This window comes from Sciurus carolinensis, chromosome 4 (assembly GCF_902686445.1).
Source record: "Sciurus carolinensis chromosome 4, mSciCar1.2, whole genome shotgun sequence".
NCBI lineage: Eukaryota > Metazoa > Chordata > Mammalia > Rodentia > Sciuridae > Sciurus > Sciurus carolinensis.
In genome coordinates this window covers 107837824-107861953 of record NC_062216.1, presented here as the reverse complement: position 1 = coordinate 107861953, position 24130 = coordinate 107837824, and the positions used below count along the sequence as shown (strand labels likewise).

The window sequence follows — 24130 nt, the reverse complement described above, 5'->3', positions numbered from 1 at the left end:
AGAATATACATCCTTCCAAGGACTGTTCTAATCCTGGTATGTTTTTAGTTCTTTTCCTTTCAGAAGATAGATCATGGGTGCATTTTTAATTGTTTGTATTTATTGACTACTTACTGTGTCCCATACATGCTAAGTGCTTTACAGATATTATGCCATTTAAAACTAACAATCCCATGAGGTGGGTGTTATTATTTTCATTTTAAAATGTAGGTGTCTGAACTATCAAGAGTTTAAGGTTCCTACACAAGCTCCCAATAAAGGTTGTAGATTCAATGAACCCCAAGGCCTGTGCATCCCCCAGCATGTTCTTTTTTTCTTTTTTGAGTTTTATTTTTTCATTTGTTATTTTTAGTTATACATGAGAGTAGAATGTATTTTGACGTATCATACCTACATGGAGTATAACTTCCCATTCTTGTGGTTGTACATGATGGTTACACTGGTCCTGTATACATAAAAACATAGGAATGTTGTGTCTAATTCATTCTACTGTCTTTCCCCACCATGTTCCTAACTTCAACATCACCTATCAGTGGGCTACTTATCAGAGGAGGTAAGTTGCATTCTTGCTCAGACATCAGCATCTAACCTGAGATATTAGATTCTTTTTTTTTTTTGAGATGGTGCCTCACTATGTTGCCCAGATTGACTCCAAACTTGTGGGTTCATGTGAGCCACCTGCCTCAGCTCCCCAGGTGATTGAGACTACAGGAATGCTGCACCACTGCATCCAGTTCAGATATTGCAATTTCAATGATACTCCAGAGCAGTACTTTTCAATTTTATTCTATAATAATCCCTAATAATAATTATATTATACTTTTAATCAGAGTACATGCACATATCACACACACATATATGAACATCCCATGGAATACCATTACTACTTAAGTTTGATGTTTTTTATTGTGTTACACCACATTTTTTAAAAGAATTCTGATCAGGGTGCACTGAATTATTTTCACAACTCAATAATGGATCACTGTTTTGAGAAACACTGCACTAGGGTATAATGAGTCTGTCTTACATGATTACCTTTTTGAAGAAAGTTCTACCACTGAAGTTACAGTATTTAAATTCTCAGTCCTCAGTTTCTTAATCTAAAAAATGATGGAGTTGAAGCAGATCACTTAATTCTTAATCCTGGCTGCACATTACAAATATTTGGAGAACTTTTAAATACACTTATGTTCAGATTTTTTGCCCCCAGAGTTTCTAATTTAATTGTTTGGAATAAGGCCTGTGTATTGTTGTTGTTTTAACTGTCCAGGTCATTGTAATGTGACACTAGAATTAGAAATTACTGGACGAAGTGATTGCTAAGTTTATTCTCAGGCAAAAATTCTAGGCTATTCTGACATGATAAACAGGATATATATATTTTCTAACATTGAAAAAATATTATTTTAAAATTTATCTTTGTGCAGAAAGGGCATTAGTACCAAGCAATGCACCTTACAACAATGATCTTCACATTCTAGTTACATAAGGAATTGGAGATTGTCTAACATACTGATTCCTGGGCCCATGCCCAGTGATTCTAACTATAAGCAGGATGGGGCTGCATACTGCATTTTTAACAAATACCGGAGGTGCCTCTGATGCAAGGAGTCTAAGAGCTAGTGCACCATATCATCTCAATAAATGTTTATTCATTCTGTGGTCCTTAGTGACTGGCACTGGGTCTATGGCCAGTGGTCCGAGATGTTAAATGTCTGCCCTATCAGCCTGGTCACTGTGGCTGCCCACTGCCCACACTCTGAGCTTCATGCCATTTCCCTCCATTCTTCCATCCTTTCCCTAACTTAGCCCAAATAAATACATTCTCTCTTTTCTTCTGCTGCAACCATAATTATATCCTTATAAATTAAAATCGCATTCCAACTGGGTTATAATACCCTGGGAGGTGATTCCAAGGTGGTAGCTAAAACAATAGGATAAACATGGGATACATCTTTCATTTTACTTAATATTTTTATAGTACTAACTGTGTACTAATCACAATTCTAAAGACTTTGTAAACACTGGCTGATGTCCATATTCATTCTATGAGGTAGGTTCTCTCACCCTCCATATTTTACTTGAATCCCACTGTATTTTTATAGCACTGACTTTACTCATTCTTTTGAAGAGTATTATTATTATTTTTAAAACAAATAATACTGTGTTCAAGGAACATAGAAATTCAGTTAATATTTTAATATGGGGCTTGAAATAAACTTAATTTTTGAGTTAGGCTGCTGCAGGCAGACAGACTGTATATGAAGGTTCATTCTCCTCCATCATTAGAGGTATTTCAGTGGAAAGATTTGCAAACATGGTATTAAGGAATTGCCTAGTAAGCTATAGACAATTCACCCTAGTAGTAATTTCCTTGAATACTTTTACATAATATGGCTTTCTTTTTTTTTTTTTTTTTTTTTTCTTTGCAGTGCTGGGGATTTGAACCCAGGGCCTTCTGCTTGCAAGGCAAGCACTCTACCAACTGAGCTATATCCCCAGCCCAATATGGCTTTCTTATGTAAATTTTTATCTCTAGCCATGATAATGTAATGCTTGCTTAATACAAAATTAACATTTTAAATTGAGTTGACAAATACACATTTGTGTATTTGTATACAATACACTTATTATGTACATAGTATACTAGTTCATCACCTGCCAACTTGCAAGGATACCCTCACTTCCATATGTAAACACTTATTGTTTGGTTAGGAAAGGCATAATCCCACAATGAAGGTGAGTTCACATGCAAAGAAGTTTTTTTCCACTTTTAATGTTCCTCATCAGCTGGGCTTTGAATTCCTTTTGTAAAGTTTTACCTGATCAACCATTTGCTTCTTCTCATCCTAGAAACAAGACCACTTATTCTCTATCTATAGGTTCATCTTTACCTGGTCTATATTTTTGCTATCAGTCTATCTCTGTGCTTTTTCTCAGTGTTGAGACAGGGGTCCTTGGGTTGTTTCAAAGATCCGTTTCTATCTAGAACCACATTTCAGATAACAGTGTCATGTCTCTTTCCATGTACGGGGTCCTTGTTGGTAAAGCATCAGTCAATTGTGTATGTTTGTGGGGGGGTCCAGTTATATTCACTATCATGCTTCATGACAGCCAGGCTTTTCTGAAAGAGGTGTGTCTTAGGATAATCAGATAGCACTTGTTGATGGGAAAAAAATCTTACTAAAAAAAAAAAAAAGCCAGCTACAACGTACAAGGAGCTGGGCATGGTGGTATACGCCTGTTATTCCAGAAATTTGGGAGCCTGAGGCAGAAAGATTACAAGTTTGAAATCAGCCTTGGCAATTTAGCAAAACTGTACTCAAAAGAAAACACAAGAAGTATTGTAAGTGTTGTAGATGTAACTAAGGGCTCAGTGGTAGAGTCCCCCTGGGTTCAATCTCCAATAGGGGGTGGGGGTGGGGGAGGAAGTGCAAAGAATGGTAACACGAGAAAAATCACAATTTTCCCATCCCTAATGAAATCATTTTTTTCAAGCAGGAATCATTAATGGGGGCCATAATCATTAAGTGAAAGATTGATAAGGAGTTGGGAAATTTACATGGCACCGATGTATCACCTGTAGGACACTTGATGGTTTTACGTGTGAAAACATAACTTTCAAACGGAAGTTTCCAGTTGTCTCCAACACTGGGAACATCTAACACTGGAAACCTCCTATTTTGTTGCACTGTGAGTTATACTACCTCGACTATGAAGTATCCTACCAAAACTATTTCACTTGAATATAATTGAGTTCTTGAACCTAATATTCACTTTATAGGAAACACAGGGGATAAAGTAAAAGTTAAATGATACCATTAAGAAATTATTAGACAAATTCAAAAAATGAAACTTTCTATAGGACAGGTCTTTTTAGCAAGTGGAAGTCTTGAAAAGAAAACATCGTGTGCTGGTTTCTCTTGTAGATTAAAAGAGATTTCAAGAAACAAAACAACTAAGGCAATGTGCAGTTCCTCAGTGGATCCCAGTTTGAATAGTTGTAGAAAACATTTTGGGGATTGGATATCAAATGATATCAGCAAGTTACATCAATTTTGTTAGATATTATACTAATCATCTTGTTATCCAGGAAAATACCCTTACTTCCCACAAAGTATTTAGGGATGAAATATTATGAAATAATTTACTTTAAAATACTTTAAAAGCCAGGTGTTCTGGTACACACCTGTAATCCCAGTGCCTTGGAAGGCTGAAGCAGGAAGATCACAAGTTCAAAGCCAGCCTTAGCAACTCAGTGAGGCCCCAAGCAATTTAGGGAGACCCCGCCTCCAAATAAAAAAAAGGATTGGGGATGTGACTCATTGGTTAAGTGCCCCTGGGTTCAATACTGGGTACAAGCAATAAGAACAATAGCAGCAACAAAAACCTTTGAAAAAGAAATAATCTGGTAAAATGTTAACAGTGGTTAAATCTAGATTATGAATACATGAGTGGGAATACCCGCCATAACCTAAATTTAGATTTTTCTACACTTTTTATAGTTTTATTTTAGGGCAAACAAAACAAAACAAAACAAAACAAAACAAACAAACCCTTAGATTAGCAGTTTGCAAAGTACGATCCTTATCTTCTGAAAAAGTACTTAATTAGAAATGCAAATTTTAGGATCCCACTCCTCACATACTGGATTGAAGCTTGGGGGTGGTGGTTTTGCAGCAATGGTGTTTGAGCAAGCCCACCAGGAGATTCTGATGCTAAATACCATTGATGATCACTGCCTTAAGGCCTGGTGTGGCTAGGGTTAGAGGGGATGATAAGGGAAGGTCAACATGGTAGTGTGATTTAATTGCCAAGATGAAATATAAGATCAAAATCGACTTGCCAAAAATCAACCCATGATATTTAGACAAGACACCAAATTCAAGAAGCCATGTATCAGCTGGGTCGGAGGTGTCACGGCTGCAGCAGGAAGGACGGCAGCTGCCCAGAGGAGGCACTGTCAGACGGCATTGGCTGGTGGTTGCTTCTGCTTCAGGGTGTCTACTCTGCCACAGCAGCTCCTGCTGGCCCTCTTGTTCTTCTAAGACCCTTTACTTGGAATCAGAGTCTGGCACCTGACAATGTTGTCCCTACACGTTGGAAGAGGGTACTGTTGTCGAATGACTATCTGCTCGACTTCAGCATACTGTTTATTCTCTCCTTCCCAATTGCCATGTTCCATTGGGATGCTCCTTGGAATCTTCTGTGACCTTATGCCAGGCATCTGATCCTAGGGCTGGAATTCCTCCACTACATGCCATACTCTTCAGGCTGTACTGGACAACACCCTAGACCTTGCTATCAAGGTAGGCTCTCCCAGTGCCTCCCTTACCATAGAGAAAGGAGAAGGCAATCATTTCTGGTTCATTTCATCCCACTTTGGCTAGTTAGCCCTTCCCATGTTTGTTCCAGGCTTATTTAACAAATACTAGCTTGTAACTGGACACTGATTACTAATAATGCTATGTTAGAAAAGGGCTGCATATGTAAACTGTCAAATGTCACTCTTAAACCATTTTTTCTTCCACTTCACTTGCTTTCACTATTTTATCTGGAATTCTCTAAAACAATATTTCCTAAAATATACCTTTTCAAGATGCTACAAATGGCTAGGTGCAGTAGTGCACACCTGTAATCCCAGCAACTCAGAAGCCTGAGGCAGGAAGATTCCAAGTTTGAGGCCAGCCTCAGCCTTTTAGCCAGGCCCTAAGCAATTTAAGGAGATCCTGTCTCAAAATAAAAAATAGGGCTGGGGAGATAGCTCAGTCGGTAAAGAGCTTGCCTTGCAAACACAAGGCTGTGGGTTCGATTCCCAGCACCCCAAAAAAATAAATAAATGAATAAAAATGAAAAAGGTTGGGGTTATGGCTCAGTTGTAAAGAGCTCCTGGGTTCAATTTCCAGTACCAAAAAAAAAAAAAAAAAAGCTACAAATGAAAATGGTTCTATTGTTAAATGAATCTAGCAAATAAACACATTTAATCAAGTGATTTTATGCAGAGCTACTCAGAGCTTCATTGTAAATGTCCATACTGGGCAATTATGGAATGACTCATTTTGCGAACAACCTTGCCCTCAGAATACATGTGAAGAGAAGATTATGGTTCAAAGGGACATGTTTCAGGAGATGGTTCTTTAAGAGGTAAAGTCTTATGAAAAAGCTATATCTATAAATAAAAATGGGTAGAAGTCCTTCACGAAACTGTGAGGATAAAAATATTTTTTCTAGAATTTATAGAAATGAATATACAATAGTTTAAAACAATGTCTTTTTCTGACGTAAATCTTCCTCCCCACCCCTCTTTTGAAACAAGGTCTCTCTGTGTTGTCCACGGTTGTCTTGAATCCCCGTAGTCAAGCCATCCTCCTGCCTTAGCCTCCCTAAGTTACTGGGACTAGAAGTAAGCACCTCTCTGCCTGGTTCTGACATAAATCTTAATTATCTGTTTCCAAAACAACTTACCTTTGCAGAATTCATGAACATACAGTGGTCAAAGAGACCTACCGCTTTGTACAACTCCAGCATTTAATGTGAACATTGCCGCAGAGAATCTGTGACTGATTAGTGGAGGAGTTGACGGTGTTCCTATGGCAGGAGATAAGGTTTCATTTATTTTCAAATTCTGGGCCTTATTTTCTTCATACTAATGGAAAAATATAGTTATAGCTTTAAAGTTTGAGTCTTTGGTATAACATATTTTTATACAATCTTGTGAGAAACATCCATGCCTTGGATAATGTAAACTTAATCATTAATTTTACTTCTATTTTCCTTTTTCCAGAAAACTTGAGACGAGTCAAGTATGAAAAGCTCTGAATGCTGTCATTTCTTGAGGCTGCAGTACAGGCCAAATGAACCCTGCATTGTAAGTCTGAACAATAGAGAAATAATTTTTCTCATCAGTACTGAATAATTTTGGCTCTTTTTATCAGACAATAGCTTGATTGCATTGCTAGGTTTCTGGATTTTAAGGAGCAAGATGACAATAGCAGAAATGGGCAAAGAAAGCCTTAGATTGAAAGAAAGGCCAGTATATGTATGAAATTAAATGCAGACCCCAGGGAATGTGCTATCAGGCTCTGACTCCGGTGGCGGGGAGTTGGGCCCAGGGAAGAGGGGGAGGGTAGCCACTCAGGGTGACTTATGTAAAGCTATGTTGACAGACATTCCCTGAAGAGTAATCCAATACTGCCCAATTTTAATACAAATTGCATACGTAATCTAATATATAATGTGAATTATCTTTTCGCACATTTAATTAAAGCAAATATACTAGACCATATCTTTTCCCCATCTGTTGCCTAGTAGGGAGAGGGAATTCAAGGGAACAAGACTCATAGTACTTTAATTCTGAAAGAGGAGGATAACATGTTAACAATGAAGCCATTGCTGAGTGGGAAAAATAATATAAAGGAAATACAGTGCTATAATAGATCATTATGGTACTTTCAGATTAGTCATGAAAGTCCTGTAAGGAAGTGACTTCAAAGGCAAGAATGGAAGGATGAAGAGTTAGATATTCAAATAAATGGAGCTAGGGATGTAAACATTCCGAGCAAAGGGAATACCAAGTGCAAAGACCCCAAAAAGAGCTTGACATGTTACATGGACAGGAAGAAGTTCCATGTGGTTGAAAGCATAAAGAACCATAAAGAGAGTTCCAGAAGATAACATTGCAGGGGCAGGAAGAAGGCTGATCAAGTAAGACAGTGTAGGAGAAAGTAGGAATTTTATTTTGGAGTAATGGATTTCAGATTCCTGACCTTCTGAACTGTGAGAGAATACTTTTTTTGTTTTCTTTCTTTCTTTTTTTCCTTCTTTCTTTTTTTTGGTGTGTGTGTGTGTGTGTGTATGCTACTGGAGATTGAACCCAGGAGTACTCTACCACTGAGTCACTTCCCCTCTTTGTAAATTTTATTTTGAGACAGGGTCTCACTAAGTTCCCTGGGCTGGCCTTGAACTTGATTCTCCTGCCTCAGACTCCTGAGTAATTGGGATTATAAGAGTGCACCATCACTCCTGGCTAAATGTGTGTTGTTTTAAGTCACCACATTTGTGGCATCTTTGACAGCAGCCATATGGAATTAACGCACCTGTGAGAGAAGATGGTCCCTGCATTCCTACCCACCTGAGGAAAAAAAACTTGTTGAGTATTTGGTTCATTTAATTCATAAAACAGTAGATCATCATGCGTGGTTCTCAGCACTGAGTATCTAAAACCTCATTTTCCTTGATTTATCAGGCATGGTCAGATTACGGAGGAATAACGTGCTAACCTAACTCACAACAACCAGAGCACCAATTTATTGGTTTATTTCTGGAAATATAAGTACTAAAATGTGTTGATTTACTTAGATCAGCAGCTAAATGCTGCTTGGGAAGTGTAAAGCCAGAGTGTAAAGCCAGGAAGGCAACTGGCTTATCTTGAGGGCTGATATTACTGAATCTAATAGTCTGATGCACTAGAACATTTACATGGCCAGACATGTCCCTCTTTCTTGAACATGCTGGAACATTCTTTCCAGGGTCCTGAAGAACCACCATCCTCATGCTGTTTTAGCAATATTCCTTCAGAGGGGTTACAGAGATTTAATGTCAATTTACATGATCTCTTTAGACAATCATCAATGTATTTATAAGACACCTCTTCACATCCTGATTCAATGAGAAATACTGGTCAGTAAGTGCTCAGCACTGCTAGGGTTTTAGCTACAAAGGTAAAGATCAAGGTCTTCTCTAGGAATCGCATGTTCCTTTAGAGGGTTAAAAGCCACTGTTTTTCTCTTCCATAGCTATCCATTTCTTGTGAGTTCATGATCTTCATTTTTGTGGGCTAACATTTCCTCACTCTTATCAAACTTAGGGGTAGTGGTATTGGAGACCAACAAATCAGTCAAATCAGTTCAGTAAAACATCCTGATTATTCAGAAGATTTTAATAACATCCTATTGACTATTTTATTTAAACATTAACATTTCACTAGTCCAGTAGACCAGGGGTTCTAGCATTTAAACAGTCTCAGTGATGTTAACATTCCTACAAAACAAAACAAAACAAAAAAAAAAACCATGGCATCTGTCAGAGTTGAAAGAGAAGGAATCTGTGGACTGTGTTGTCCCTTCCAATTTGTAGTTTTATTCCATGATGGTGACTATATGGTCTTTAAGAACAGCTTACAGCTGGATACAATGGTGCAGGCCTGTAATCCCAGAGGTTCGAGAGGCTGAGGCAGGAGGATTCCAAATTGGAGGCCAGCCTCAGAAACTTGACAAGGTTCTAAATAACTCATCTAGATTCTGTCTCTAAAAAAAATATAAAAAGGGGCTGGTGATGTGGCTCAATGGTTAAGCACCCCTGGGTTCAATCCCTAGTACAAAAAGCCAAACATCAACAACAAAAAACCCAGTTTATTTTGAGCTATTTTTCTTAAGTCCAAAAATCAGGAATGAATATCACTGTCACAAGCATGCCTTCCCTTCTAACTTACATAATTCATCATATAAGTAACAACAGACTTCCAGTTATGGTCCCAGAGATGGTTTTGCCATCACTTGCATAGTAAGACCACGTTTGGTGGACTTTCCTTGTTTCACATTAGCTTTCAAACCTCAGGACCAAGAAAACTAGTTTAAACTAGGAAAGACTAGGGGCAGAATGGTTGTCTGAATGACTTGGAACAAGTCACACTCATCTTTCTTGGATTCAGTATTCTCCTAAGTGTTGGTTAAGCTTTATGTCTTTCATTTCCCTAATTCTAAAATTCAAGGATTCTTTGGGAATTTCTGGAAAATATGATCACGAAAAGTGACCCATTTATGGGAACTCCCAGAAGAATTTACTTTAGACAAACTAGTTTGAATAGTCCACCAAGTAGATGTCACAACTATTCTTCATCAGTGTCCTGTTTTTACAGAGCTAATTATTTCACTGCAAGGAGAGCTATCAATTAAATTTAGACACACATAAAACCCACGACTATTTTGTGAAACAATTTCTGTATTCCACTTTTATTGTTACAAAAAGGGAAAAGCAATAGGGAATGGGGAGGCAGGAATAATGCCTGGTCCCTCCTGCGCCCCCCATGCAGAAACAAGAAAAGCAACAAGAACCAGTCAGAAGGCTCTCCCCGGGCCTGTAATGCGTAACAGCTACAAAGGCGAAGATGTCCAAAAATGGACCAACTATTAAGGCTTAAGGTCAGGGCACGCAGCCTGTGCCAACATAACGGCAGAGTCAAAACAATCCACGCCATTCGCCTTCAGGAGAAGGGGAAAAAAGACCCAGGAGGGCCTACTGGCGCCTTGACTCCAGGTGGGCTGGGGCCCCTCTTTTTGATCCTCTGTGCCGCCCTCTCCAGGGCATATAGGGGCCTCGAACTAGGTACCGCGGTAAACCCCTGTACACCACAGGCGCCCGCTGCTGATAACAGGGTGAGAAGTTGGGCATGGGTGGCGGGGAACAAAAGTTGAAGTCAGCTTCGAAGGCAAATCCTGGCTGGGTAGGTGAGGGGACATCCGAATGGAAATAGAATTGATCTGACTGGAAAACATGGTCAGAGGAAAAGTTGAAATCCTGGGGATAGAGCCGGGACTGGGGAGACACCTGAGGCGGGGGAACGGGAAGAGGCAGCAGCGGAGGCAGGTGTAAGCTGGGGCGTGGGGTCTCGAGCAGGGGGCGGCGCCTAGGAAGAGGCAGGAGCGGGAGCAGAGGTGACACCGATTGATCTCTGTTGGCCTGGGGCTGCCTGTCAACTGCCGGGTCAGGCTGTTCCCACTCAGCGGGGTCTTGGGTCTGCTCGCCTGCGTGTGCGGGTGAGCGGCAGGGCAGCTCCACACCCCACGCCTCGGCCACGTGGGTCAGCAGCAGGTAGGACAGCTGGCGGTGTGCGTGCTCGTTCCAGTGCACCCCATCTGACTGCAGGCAATTCCAAGCGTGGCGAAAGTGGAAATGCAAGTCGAGCACATCGAAGCCGTGTTTACTTGCCTCCAAGGAGCTGTGGAAGTTGGCGTGGACCAGGATCCTTCGCAGGGGGTTGGCCCAGGGCAGGGGCTTGCGTGGGAGAAAGCCCGCGGTAATGTTCTCACCCACAGGCATGGCCGTGTTCCACACCAGGAGGCAAGACTCGGGCAACACTTGGCCCAAACGCTCAAACAGGTTCTCCAGGTTCCGTAGATAGCTGTTCCAGGACTGCGGACCATACCTGGAGAGGTCCCAGAGGCAGGAGTTGATGATGACCAGATCAGGCGCGTGTTCACCCGACTGCAGCTCCTCCAAGATGGCCTCCAGGTATTTGGAGTACACGCGCGTGAGGAAGTAGAAGCGCACCAGATGGTGGCCCGAGCAGAACTGGCGGACCTCGCGGTAGTTGGTGCCATTGTGCATGGGGCTCAGCTGGCCCCCCTTCACCAGTTCGTCCTGTTCGAACGTCAGTTCGCCTTTGGCCTTGAGTTGGCTGGGAGTGAGCAAGCAGTCTTTCTGCAGCAGGAGCACCAGGTCTTTGTACACTGCCCTCTGCACAGAGTCCCCCAGGATGACCACAAATTTGTTGTGGAGCAGCTGCTGAACTTCGGAGGCCAGCAGGCGGACCATGATGCCCAGAGAGCGCAACTTAGCTCCTTCCTTTGTGCAGGGTTAGTCTGCAGATTGCTAGGACAGAAGGAGAGAGTGCTGGAAGGGACTCACCCCTGGGCAGGGCAGGTAATTCAATGAAGACAAGGAAAGGCCCTGGGAGCCACGGCCCCTGCCCTGAGGAAGTGCGCCTGAGGCGCTGCCTGGCAAGCTCCACCAAACCTGGGCTTGAATGGGGAGAGAGCACAGGCAGCGAAACAGGTGCGCTGGGTGGTCTGCTGCCCTTTAGGCCTGGGACTTGTAAGCTGCTCAAGTAGTTCTAGGAGTTCAGGCTCCACCCAGAAGGGAGAGGCCAACCCTAATCAGCACTGCTCAGGTTTGATAACACCGGGATGACCCAGCAAGAACGTGGAAGCAGCCACGTGCAGTGCCAAACACTCCTAATCCCAGATATTTGGGAGACTGAGGCAGGAGGATCACAAGTCCAAGGCTAGCCTGGGCAATTTTGCGAGACCTTATCTCAAAATCAAATTTTTAAAAGAGTTGGGGTTCAATCCTCAGTACAAGGCAAAAAATAAAGGAACAAAACAACAAGAACCTGGAAGTAGCCAAGATGCTTAACAACTACAGAATAGTTGGCAAACTTTGCAGCTATTAAATAATGAGGACTGAGATTAAGAACATGGAGAATGTTTGTAATGCAATGTTGTAAAAATATTATACATTGTGCGCCCATATCACTGCAACTCTATGAAATAGATAGACATAGATAACATTGGGAGGAAAATATGTAATAACATAGTTTATTAAGAGTAGTAAAATTGTGAGCCAGGCACACTGGTGCCCATCTGTAATCCCAGCGTCTTGGGAGGCTGAGACAGGAGGATCAAGAGTTCAAAGCCCGCCTCAGCAACATCGAGGTGCTAAGCAACTCAGTGAGACCTTGTGACTAAATAAAATTCAAAATAGGGCTGGAGATGTGGCTCAGTGGTTGAGTGCCCCTCAGTTCAAACCCTGTAACCCACCAAAATAGTAGAATTATGGGTGAGTTGCCTTACCCCTTTTTTGTAAATATAATTTATAGTTTTATATTGCCTTTTTTAACTTAAAAATAATTAAATGCAACAAGTAACAGAAAAGAGTACTTGTACTAGGTTAGAAAATATTAAATGAAAAGGTTTCTTTAATAAGGAAATGACTGCTTATCAGTAGGACTGAAAAATACTAATCAAGATAAAATTTGGGACTGGGGAGATAGCTCAGCTGGTAGAGTGCTTGCCTTGCAAGCACAAGAGCCTGAGTTCGATCCCCAGTACCGCAAAAAAAAAAAAAAAAAAAAAAAAAAAAAGATAAAATTTGGATATAGTTCAGCTATGTACTTTGCTTTCCATTTGAAGATCAGAATATGTTACCTCAAAGCACACACTTTGATAAGGGATATTTTCAACTGAAAATAGATGCAGAAAATTCTGTGTCCTTGTCCCCTTCTTAATTTCTTGTTATTTTTATTTGTTAAATTAATGAATTCATTCTTTTTCTGACATCCCTTTATCTGTCTAAAGTCTGGGCATAAATTTCCCTTTGAGGAAGGCTACACCTCTCCCCCTAACCAGGAAGAGAAGAGTTTCTTTCATCACTTAACATCAGACAGGTTGTGGGAATTGACACCTATTTGATGTTGCATAAATAAATCTTACTAAAATAGTCCTTATCTTCCATTAACTCCACCTATTTTTTCAGCTTTCTTGACGTTTAAACATTTGCTTTCAATTGTTAAAAAATATATGAATCCTCAAATCTAACTGTTGAGTTTCACTTCTTTTCTGTGCATTCCTTGCATGTATATATTAACTAAAATTGTGAGTTTATTCCTGTTAATCTGCCTCATTTGCTTGCCCACAGGGGCTGAACTAAGAAGTAGAGAAAAAGGTTTTCCTTTCCAACATATTGGATAAAAATGTTAAAAACTAAAACTCATCTTCAAAACTTTGGATTGTTTATTTCAAGCTGCCACTTATGACTATCTTCAGGGATGACTCTGGGAAAAAAAACGCTTTAATACCTGATTGGGAGGAACATGGCATTCGCTTATACACTTACACGGAAACTTTAAAATCCACTAAGGCTTGACAGTTGTAAAATTTTATGCATTAGTAAACATTTTAATGGGTGTTGATGGACAGCTATCATTAAATTACAAACTCAACTTTTTTTTTTTTTGGTTTTGGAATTGAACCCGGGTCACTTTACCACTGATCTATATTAGTCCTGTTTTATTTTTTATTTTGAGACAAGACTTTCACTAAGTTGCTGAGGCTAGCCTCAAACCTGTGATCCTCCTGTGTTATAGCCTCCCTAGTTGCTGAGATTACAGGCCTGTACCACCATGCCTGGCCAAATTCAGTTTTTAAAAGTCATACTACTTGTGGTTTTAAATGGTTAAAAGTAAAAAAATTAAAACATGAAAATAGGTAGAATATTAAAGTTCTATAAAACAGTTGAAAACATTGGTTCATCTTGCTCATCTTCATAGAATAATTTTGCTATCAGAGAAAATAGAAAGAAAAAAAAAAAAAGCTTGAGCCAGGCACTACGGCCTCTACCTGTAATCTCAGTGATTATGGAGGCTGAAGCAGGAGGATCACAAATTCAAGGTCAGTCTCAGAAATTTAGAGACCCTGTCTCAAAATAGAAAGGGCCCAGGGATATGGCTCAGTGGTAAAGCACCCTTGGGTTAAGTCCGCAGTACAAAACAAACAAACAAAAAAGCTTAGAAATAGAATATAGCTCGTGTGGTTCTACTTGCTAGCTCCTTGACTTTAGGCAAATTATTTTGCCTCTCTATGCCTTAATTTTACTCAGCTGTGAAATGGGACTGTTAATATCCGCTTTATGGATTTTGATGTAAGATTAAACGTAAAATATTTTGAACAATGCCTATTATCAGGCATTAATAGGCATTGTCCAAAACATTAGCAAGTGCTGATAATAGTTATTATTCCTAAGCAAGTTGCAGAACACCAGATTAATCATCTATAAAATAGGGATACAATATTTCTGCTTGAAGAATTTCTCATTGTTCTTCCCCAGTAGGACATGCAGATGTGTTTGTGAGACAAGGGGTGGGGTGATGGAAGGATCATTCTCACAAGAAGCTGAAACTGAAAGGAAACTCATGAACTTCTTGGTAAAGAGCGCCAGCAACTCCAACAGGATTAACAAAATCAGACACTGGTCTCCAACTGTGGGAAAGGATTGTTTAAGCTAAGAGTCCAAACATCAAAAACAAAATGTACAGAACCAAAATGACAGTTAAGCAAAGCAAGTGAGTTGGAAAAAAAATAATGTAGAGAAGTTAAATCATCTCTCCCTTTCTCTCTCTCTCTCTCTCTCTCTTTTTTTTTTTTTTTTGGCAAATAACTTCCACTTTCAGGCTTTTTTATTTACAAAAAGTGAAACAAAAAGGGATTTGAAAGCCAAATCAGTGATCTTTTGAAGCTAGGTTTCTTCTTTTCTTCAGATTTGCTAAATTCACCTATTAGTTTTAGAGCTATCTTATGGATTAATATTAATTAATTATTAAAGATCCTGAAGAACCAGAGATTGTGTTAGGAGGTTCAAGGAGTGGGTATAAAAAGACAATCTCATCCCTCAAGAAGAGGGGTAAGGAAATGGATATTCAAAGACATATTGGAGGAAGAGCTGGACGTTGGAATTGATATATGCAAATGAAGCCTCCAAAACTGTTGGAAGAGTCGAGGGGTAGGAAGGAGGTACCTGAACAACCATTGTGATCTGTTATTCCAGTCTTAAAATAGTATTAAAAGATTTTTTTTCAGCCAGGCATGGTGGCACACATATGCCTGTATTCAGCAACTGGGAAGGCTGAGGCAGAGGATTTTAATAGTCCTACTTATAAGTAAAATATGAAAAAAATGCTTGCCAGACATGAAGGTACACGCCAGTAATCCCAGCAACTTGGGAGGCTGAGGCAGGAGGATCACAAATTTGAGGCCAGTCTTAGCAATTTAGCAAGACCCTGTCTCAAAATCAAAACTAAAAAGGGTTGGGGATGGCAGGGCATGGTGGTGCTTGCCTGTAATCCCGGCAGCTCCAGAGGTTGAGACAGGAGGATCAAGAGTTCAAAGCCAGCCTCAGCAAAAGCGAGGTGCTAAGCAACTCAGTGAGACCTTGTATCCAAATACAAGGGACGTGGCTCAGTGGTTGAGTGCCCCCGAGTTCAATCCCCGGTACCTTCCTAAAAAAAGGACTGGGCTGGGAATGTAGTCAGTGGTGGAGCATTGAGGTTCAATCTCTAGTACCCAAAAAAAAAAAAAGGTTTAAAGAAGATCCCCATCTCGTGGTTTTGTGTAGTTATGTAGTTCCACATTTTTCTTTTTTCAAAGCAAAATTTGGACTTAGACTAGAGTGGTGGCAAGAAATATACATTATTAATGGCTACCCCTATAATAAATTGCTTCCAAGCAACTTGCCTATATTTCTCCACTTGGGGATAATTAATTTTTTAGTAACTTCATAAGCCATGAATTATAAATCATTGACTATTATTGCTTTATAACCACCACAAGCGAAACAACATTTATTTTTCATTAATCAGTATTTGTAATAATTGGGTTAATTTTTGAGGAAGAGTAATACTGAAACAGACTAGTTGCTCCAGAGACCCTGCAGAGAAGACTTAAATCAGAGACAGTCATTAAGAATTAGGGTGATGTTTGATTACTTGTAGGAAGTACTTAACTATTTTAAAAGTTTCTTGTATATGACTATCTTAATGCAACATGGTATTGGGACAATAAAAAGTTCATTTCCTTCTGATTGCCTGGGATCAAACCAATACTTAGAACTTTCCAAGATTCCCTTAAATTTTAATGGAATATATGGTATATACAAGAGAATAATCGTTTTTCATGAATTCACCTGTTTGAATTATCTATTTCTTGGCATTTGCTTAGTTTTCTATTTCAACTTGTCAAAAATTAAATTGAATGTCATATCAAGTTTTAAAAGAAAAAAGAAGAGCTAACAATTAAAATTTCTCTTTGGGAAAGCTTAATGACCTATGGATTGAGGATTTTCCAGACTCATCTTTTGATTTGAGGCAAGTTAGTTAATACTATTCCTTCATAAACCATCAAAGCGGGGAAGATAATGCAGGCCTACTATTTTAAAAAGAGGTTTTAGGAGCAAATAAAAATATCTATCTAGAAGCACGGTGAGAGACTATGGTAAATAAATGCAGTAGAGAAATAATTGCCAAATAGCTGTCAGAAAGACCAGCTCCAGTTCACCACCCCCAAAGATCTCACCTCTTAAATAGATCTCAGCATTGCACCTGTTAATTCAGTAAAAATTTAGATAACACCCCTGTCTGTTGAGGCCTGTGGTAGATGTCATTCTGCAAAATTCGTTCTCACTCCCAACAAACATCATGGTTCCTTTGCCCAATCCCTGCATCATAAACCCCAGTGTATGGTTTGCATCCCTGACTTGATTATTCAGGTAGTCCTTAGTCACACATAAGGTCTGACACATGTGAAATAAACGGAAAATTGTAATACCAGCAACTCAGATTGCTGAGGCAGGAGGCTCACAAGTTTGAGGCCATCCAGAGCAACTTGGTCGTCTCAAAGTTGGAAAAAGAAAGGGCTGGGGATGTATCTTAGCAGTAAGGCGCTCCTGGTTTCAATCCCTAGTCCCAAAACCAGAACACAAAAACTGCAATAATGATCTGCAAACTGGGTACCACATGATCACGAGTTTATTTCGGGGAGGCAGGAGTCCCTAGGAACTTATTCAATTTGCAGGATTCTTTTGCAATAAATATCTTTGGAAGAATTTAAAATATTTTAAATCTGAAAATTAAAGTTTAAAAATTCTGAAAACAGAATGGATATCCCACAGTCTTAGTCTAATACAAATATTTCTGTGTAGGAAGAAATGCAAGGACTATCCTTAAGAATGAAGTACAAGTTCGCGGTGCTAGACATGCAGATGTTTTTTATAAAACAAAAGATAAGCTGGATGTGGAGGCGAACACAGGAGGATGGCAAGTTCGAGGCCCACCTCAGCAACTGTGTAAGACCCTGTCTCAGAAAAATTAAAAAAACAAAAAGCTGGGAAGGTGGGTCAGTGGTAAAGGGCCTCTGGGTTCAATTCCCAGTACCAAAAACAAAACAACAAAAAAGAGAGATAAACTATGGACCTTTTATTCAAATGGCCTTATTAAGGAAAAAAAATCTTCTGTTTTTCAAAGGGATCCCCTAAAGTAAATAATAAAAGCAATTGATAAAAACAAAAGTTTGATACCAATCATATGTAGTCTATGGTAAACTTTCACATTATGTTCCTGAGCTATTATTCAAACTACATTTCCAGGGTTGAGGATAGAGCTCAGTGGTGGAGTGCTTACCTAACATGGGTGATTCCCCAGCACCTGTCTCACTGAGTAAGAGCGAGGATGAAAAGAGAGCCCACATTAGGGCTTAGTACAGCACCCACCAGACACTAAGCCCCTTAATGACCTCTAGCACAGCAAGCTGTCCCTGCTTGACTCTAGAAAAAACACAGGCCTGTAGACAGGACCTCGCTCAGACTCCCTCTTGAAACCTTCAGCCCCAAAGGCTCCTTCCCACTAGTGTGCAAAGGCAGAAAAGTACCTCCTTAGGTGCAAAGTTAATCCTTCCACGCTGGTCTCTGGTCCTCCCGCTTCCCCAAGGGTTCCACTTCAGGATGTCCCCCGGTAAGGGGCTAATTGTGTTCTGCGTTTTCTTTACTCGGGTTGGCTCCTTTATTTCAGCATTAAATACATTCTAATTTCTTGCTTTTAAAAAAGAAAGGAAGCTTCTTGACTCCACCTCCAGGACAATCCTATCTTTTGCCTCCGCTCAAGGCCACAGTGTTGTTTGCGCTGGCTGGCCCGTCCCGGGCTTCACCTCCCACTCATTCCCTCCTTGTATTTTAATTTGGTTTCCAGCTCCACAGAACCAAAGATGTCTGTCTGCAAATCATCACTGATTTCTTTCTTACCCCTTTTAATAGTCACTTCTGGGTCCTTCCAAGCTCCTGAGGCTGGGGTGCTGTTGACTGCCACGTCTGAAAAACTGGGCTGAATCTGTGTCTGTGACAACCCTGTATCTCTTCCTGGGATCCTTGGCAGGTTTCTTCTCTAGCTCTGGGAATTCCCCCAAAGTTGATCTTTCTCAAGGCCCACTAATTGGTTCCTTTCTTCTCCAACTTTCTTATTCCTTTGTTGATCCACTCTCAGAGCTACAGGCAGTAAGATCACACATCCCCACTAGCCCTAAACAGTTCTGGTTTAGGCCTGTTTCCCCAGCATAATTATTAATAGCACCCCTCCCCCCTCTGGAGTCCTAGTTTGAATAATGACAATTGGCCAATCGCCTTATCAATAGCAATACCATTTGTATGCAGATGGCTCAGAACTGAGGCAATAAAGCACAGTGGCTAAGAGGGAGGGCCCTGGAGTCGGCCCCCCTGGGTTCATATCCTGCCCCACCGGCTTTCCAGCCTCAGAGACCCTAGGCAGGTTGAGTAGTGTCCCTGCATTGAGGAAGCCTTGTCAATGGAACAAGCAAAGTTTCTTACTATGGATTTCTTAACAAGTTAGGGTTAATGAACATTGGCAAGTTCGTTAGCATGATACTGCCACATTTTAAATGCTTAATGAATTCAGCTTGGCTCTCTCTCTAGCCCAGGTCTGTCTTCTAGACTTAATTCAAGTGCAGAATAAAGTTTGTTGGGGGTTGCGGGGAGTGAGGAGCAACAGATTCTCTAGACACTCATTTATCCTCCCATCCAACTGTGGCTGAATTCCTGAGATTATTCTCTCCTGACCTTTGAACCATCTTTCTAAAGGTAAATATTGATCATTGATGGGAATAGGGGCAGCATATTCTCACAGAGAGCTGCTGTATAATTTGCTCAAAACACTGGATATATGTAACTGGGGGAAAATAAACTGCCTCTGAAAATGCTTGGGGCAAGTCATTTTTATTTTTCATGACTGATTGTTTCCACTATTCCTGAGACAGCGAAATCCTTGGATGATTTCCTCCATATAGATCAGTTTAACTATTTCTTGATATACATACGTACATACATATCTTGAAAATATACTTTAGGAAGGAGGATATATTTTCCATATATTTTGAAAAGTAGAGCACAGTGACAAATTTCTTCTGTTGTAAGTCCATGGTTAGCCTTTTTATTTTTCACTAATTTTTCTTAATCTATATTATTATTATTAGTCTTACTCTGATTAAAACATTATTTCTAAAATGGTCTAGTTTTGTGTGGGGGGTGGGGAGGGCAGGGATTAAACCCTGGGGTGGTTAACCACTGAGCAACATCCCAAGTCCTTTTTTTTTCTTGTTTTAACTTTTTATTGCGACAGGGTCTCACTAAGTTGCTCAGGGCCTCGCTAAGTTGCTGAGACTGGCTTTGAACTTGTGATTCTCTTGCCTCAGTCTCCCGAGCCGCTGGGATTACAGGCACACACCATCACACCCAGCAAGACAGACTGTTTAAAAAGCAGTTTTGTCAGGGAACCTTTCCTATTTCCCCAGACAGAAAAATCTCTCCTTCCTCTGACAAAGGCCTCTACTTAACGCTTGGTTTTGTTTTGTACTACACCTAGCTACCTGTGTGCCTCTCAATCCCAGCCTGCCCTAGTTTGTGGTGGCAGACTGGGTCTCACCCAGCCTTGTCACCGTGACTGCCCAGAGACTTAGCATTCTAACAGTATTCATGGAGCATTGGCTCAGTGCCAGCCTGTTCAGTTCTTACAACCCAGTGGGGTAGGAACTACTGTGACCTCCATTTCATAGAAGAGTAAAGGGAAGAGGCAGAGAGAGGTTATAAATTGCCCAAGACTGGCCCATTAGTAAATGGCAGAACTGGTCTATTATTGACAGTAATTTATTTATTTATTTATCTATTGGTGGCACTGCAGAACCCAGGGGTACTCTACATTAAGCCACATCTCCAGCTCTTTTAATTTTTGATTTGGCAACAGGGTCTCACTAAATTGCTGAAGCTGGTTTGAATTTGGGATCCTCTTGCCTCAGCCTCCCTCATCACTGGAATTACAGGTTTGAGCTATCACACCCAGTGACAGTAAATCTTTTAATCCATTTGATAAGTTTAAAGTTTTGTTTTGTTTCTTTAGGAGAAAATATGCCTCCAGGCCCTGAGTTTGTTAAACTTCATATGTAAATACTTGTTAAAATTAGGAAGAAAAAGTAATCTTATCTAGAAAGAAATATCTGTATGTAGCTTTTATCTTTGTTATTCAAAATAATATTTTGTGCACAGTTTAAAATTTTTTTATAAGGAAACAAAGCAGGTATGAAGTTAACTTAGTTGGATTCTCATCAGATTGTGAGCTAGAATGCTCAAGGGTCAATGGAAACCCCAGTGCTGCATTAAAGTTTTATTTTTATTTCAAAAAATTTTATACTCATGCTGACAACTTGAGATTCTCACCAATGACTGGATAAAAAGTTCCCATGGTTGAAGAAGGGATTGGGTAGTTAATAATGACTAGATGCTTTCAACCAATGATCAGGTTGGAGTCTGAAAATTCTGTCTCCGGGACCGGCCACAGAAGCCCATTCATACTGTGCCGGGAACACAGGGCTGAGTCAGCAGGTCTGGGTTTCTGCCCGTCCAGTGCTCATTTATGAGGAACTAGCCCCTGTGTTCTTTCAGGGAAATTACACAAAAGAACTTTAAAAATGAGTATAATTTTATTATTGTTGTTGTTCTCAACACAGCAATATCTCAATTCTATGTGCAATAGTGTTTCTGTGAGAAAACTTTCTGAGTTAAAACATGAGATTCTAGGGGTTGGGGGTGTTGCTCAGTGGTTAGAGCTCTTGCCTAACATGCACAAGGCACTGGGTTCAATCCCTAACACCACTACCACCAAAAAAAAAAAAAAAAGGTTTCTAAGAGCAGGCAGGTCTCTGTCTGCCACATCTCTACCCATCCTGTCTCTTAAAGGGATCTGAAAGACCTGGGGACCTGGGTTCCCACTGCTCATCTGTGGTCAGGGGGACTGAGGACTTGCCTGGTTTCAATCTTTATGCCTTGGAGCAGGAGGAGAGGCAAGGGTCAGCAGGTGAGGAAAGTAATGGCTCTTCTTCCTTCAGCTGCAAGTTTAGACTCTGGAGTGTCTCTTTCTGGGACCATGTCTTCTCCCTTGTCCTTCAGTCCCCGAAACAAATCAATAGCTCTGCATTGCCCACTTTGGAGTGTATTGTGGAAATCAAATAAAATGCTCCATAAACATCACACATGTTCAGTGTCACCTGTTCTGAGCCACCTCAGCATATGTGGGGTGGGCTTAGTGGCAAAGGGACTTTCCAATTACATGAAGTATTTAACTATTTAGCAACACTAGTAGTTTAGTAACATCATTTAGTGTACCTCCAATAGGATTTAAGTACTTTTATCTGCTTGCTTATTTATTCCTCTTAAAAATGCTAAGAAATAATCACATTACTTTTTCTTACTTTCCACATAAAAAAATCAAGTTTAAAAAGATGGAGTCATCTGGCCAAGGTCATCCATTTTACAAAAGGCAAGACTGTGAGTCAAAACAGAGGCCAAGACTTTGTGGTCAACCACAACATACAAGATTGTTCAGACAATAGATGCTTCACCTCCTTTCTCCAGTTCACAACTAAATTGGTTATTTCCTGGCTCCCAGCCCATTTTTAGAAATATGGTAGTTTATCAGTCATTCATACTTGATTATCATCATGTAGCAGCTGACTTTTTAGTGCTGTTAGGAGAGGTGGACTGACACAGTGATTCCTTCCTAAGCGAGTGCCCAAGAAATGGGATCCTCCTTTCTTAGGCACTTACGGTAAGAAGTTAGAAATGCAAAATTAATGTTAAAAGAAAATGGGAAAACTGGAAAGTACTTACTCATTGAAGCAACTGGTGATTTTAAAATGTATCCCTCAGTTGATTCTAGATCTCTTCCCTAAGTGGAGAGCTTTCCAGGCTGTAGATCAGAGTGGCCTAGAGTCTGGCAGACAGGGTAAATAAGTTCACCTCTGGGAGGTGCTACATCCGCAGACCAGAGTCTGGGGAGTGATGTCATTTCCGGTGGCATCTGGGGCAAATGACACAGGTCAGCATTTACTTTCTTGCTTTAGAAAGTGGATGAATAATGGCTTCAAGACTTTGATATATATGAAAATAAGAAGTGGTAAATAAATACCAAAAATCAAAAAACAAAACAAAACAAAAAACACTAAACCCCAGAATCTTCCAGAAATCTGGCTCTGAACTTGTTTTCACTTCACCTTTCTCAGTAATTGGAATGTAACTTATCTTGACTCTTTTTTTATTCTAACAGCTCAGTTCCTCAGCTCTTAGGATTCTTGCTGGTACTGTGCCTTCAAGTTGTGAGAAGGAAAAAGGAGGAAGTGGGAAAAGACTCCTGGGGAGATGGTATTTCTCTGTGTTCTAACTTATGCTTAGAACAGTGATCCTGCACCTTAGAGTGGCGCCTATAGTTTGCAAAAACGCTTTCAAATTCTTTCACTTGATTCTTTGCCCTTTTGTTGGAAGAATAACCCCAGCTATAGCTAGGGGAAAACACAGAAAATAAAGGACCTGGGCTAAGGCCCCAGGTAAACACAGCAAGCTGCACAGCGTCTCCCTCGCTTCCATTAAAAACCAGCAGGTAACTCAAGGGGGACAGTGTGCTTAGAAGGAAATGGTACTTTGATCGAACAGATAAGCACAGAGCTTTTGCTTTTTGTTTGGAATGGTAGTATTGGGGGAGAAACATTATCACCTCCTCTGTAAATACCAAGATGAAAGAAAAGGAGGAAATGAATGGGTGGGGGGAGAAAGAAAGAAAAAAGGAAGCAAGGCTTTAAGAAAGCTTTTCTCAAAATGGTGAGAGTTCTGTAGGTGTTTTAAACACTATAGAATAGAGAATTTTTCCATTACATTAACTCTCCCCTCTGTCTGCCACTCCTCACAATTGAACCCAAGCCTTATACATGCTAAGCTGTTGCTCTATTACTGAGTTGTACCCGCAACCTCCATAATATTAAATGTATATAAAATAACAAAAAACTAGACTAACAGATTCCAAAACATCCTGAATTACATGCCCTCCATGTTGTTTTTAATTTGTTTTTTGAATACTATGCTATTTAGATACGCTGACCTATAAAATGACGCAGTTGTCATTATTGTGTTTTCATCTTCTTATATATTGATCAAATTATTTTACATTTTTTCCATGAATTTTAATACAATCATTGCTGTGTCTCCAGGAAGGGCTGCAATCTAGAACCCAACCCATAGATAACTTGAGTATTTTTTTTTAAAATTCGTATTACATAACTTGAAAAATCTGCCATTATCTGATCCTAGCAATTCTGTGAGTGACAAATCTTTCCAGTGTTTGCGATTCCAGCTAGCCTGTGCATTGTGAGAATAAAATAACAAGCTATGGGAGGATGACAAATTCTTCTAATCATCAGAA

General features: G+C 40.2%; 1 protein-coding gene across 12 annotated transcripts in view; it reads right to left on the bottom strand.

Annotated features, from left to right (window-relative positions):
* Positions 1–24130, bottom strand: part of Pced1b (PC-esterase domain containing 1B) — a 226141-nt gene that overhangs the window by 80419 nt on the left and 121592 nt on the right. For 4 of the 12 annotated variants that reach the window (XM_047549088.1, XM_047549090.1, XM_047549089.1 and 1 more), the window contains 2 exons: positions 22549–22738; positions 9086–11649 (listed from right to left, as the gene is read on the bottom strand). The exons of 1 other annotated variant lie outside the window; for it this stretch is intronic. In XM_047549088.1, coding sequence (XP_047405044.1) covers positions 10294–11592 — 1299 coding nt within the window. In that variant the 5' untranslated portion in view covers positions 11593–11649; positions 22549–22738 and the 3' untranslated portion in view covers positions 9086–10293. Of the gene's footprint in view, positions 1–9085; positions 11650–18251; positions 18564–18621; positions 18851–22548; positions 22739–24130 lie in introns of those variants that run through there. 7 more of the 12 variants (XM_047549093.1, XM_047549091.1, XM_047549094.1 and 4 more) reach the window with 4 other exon arrangements.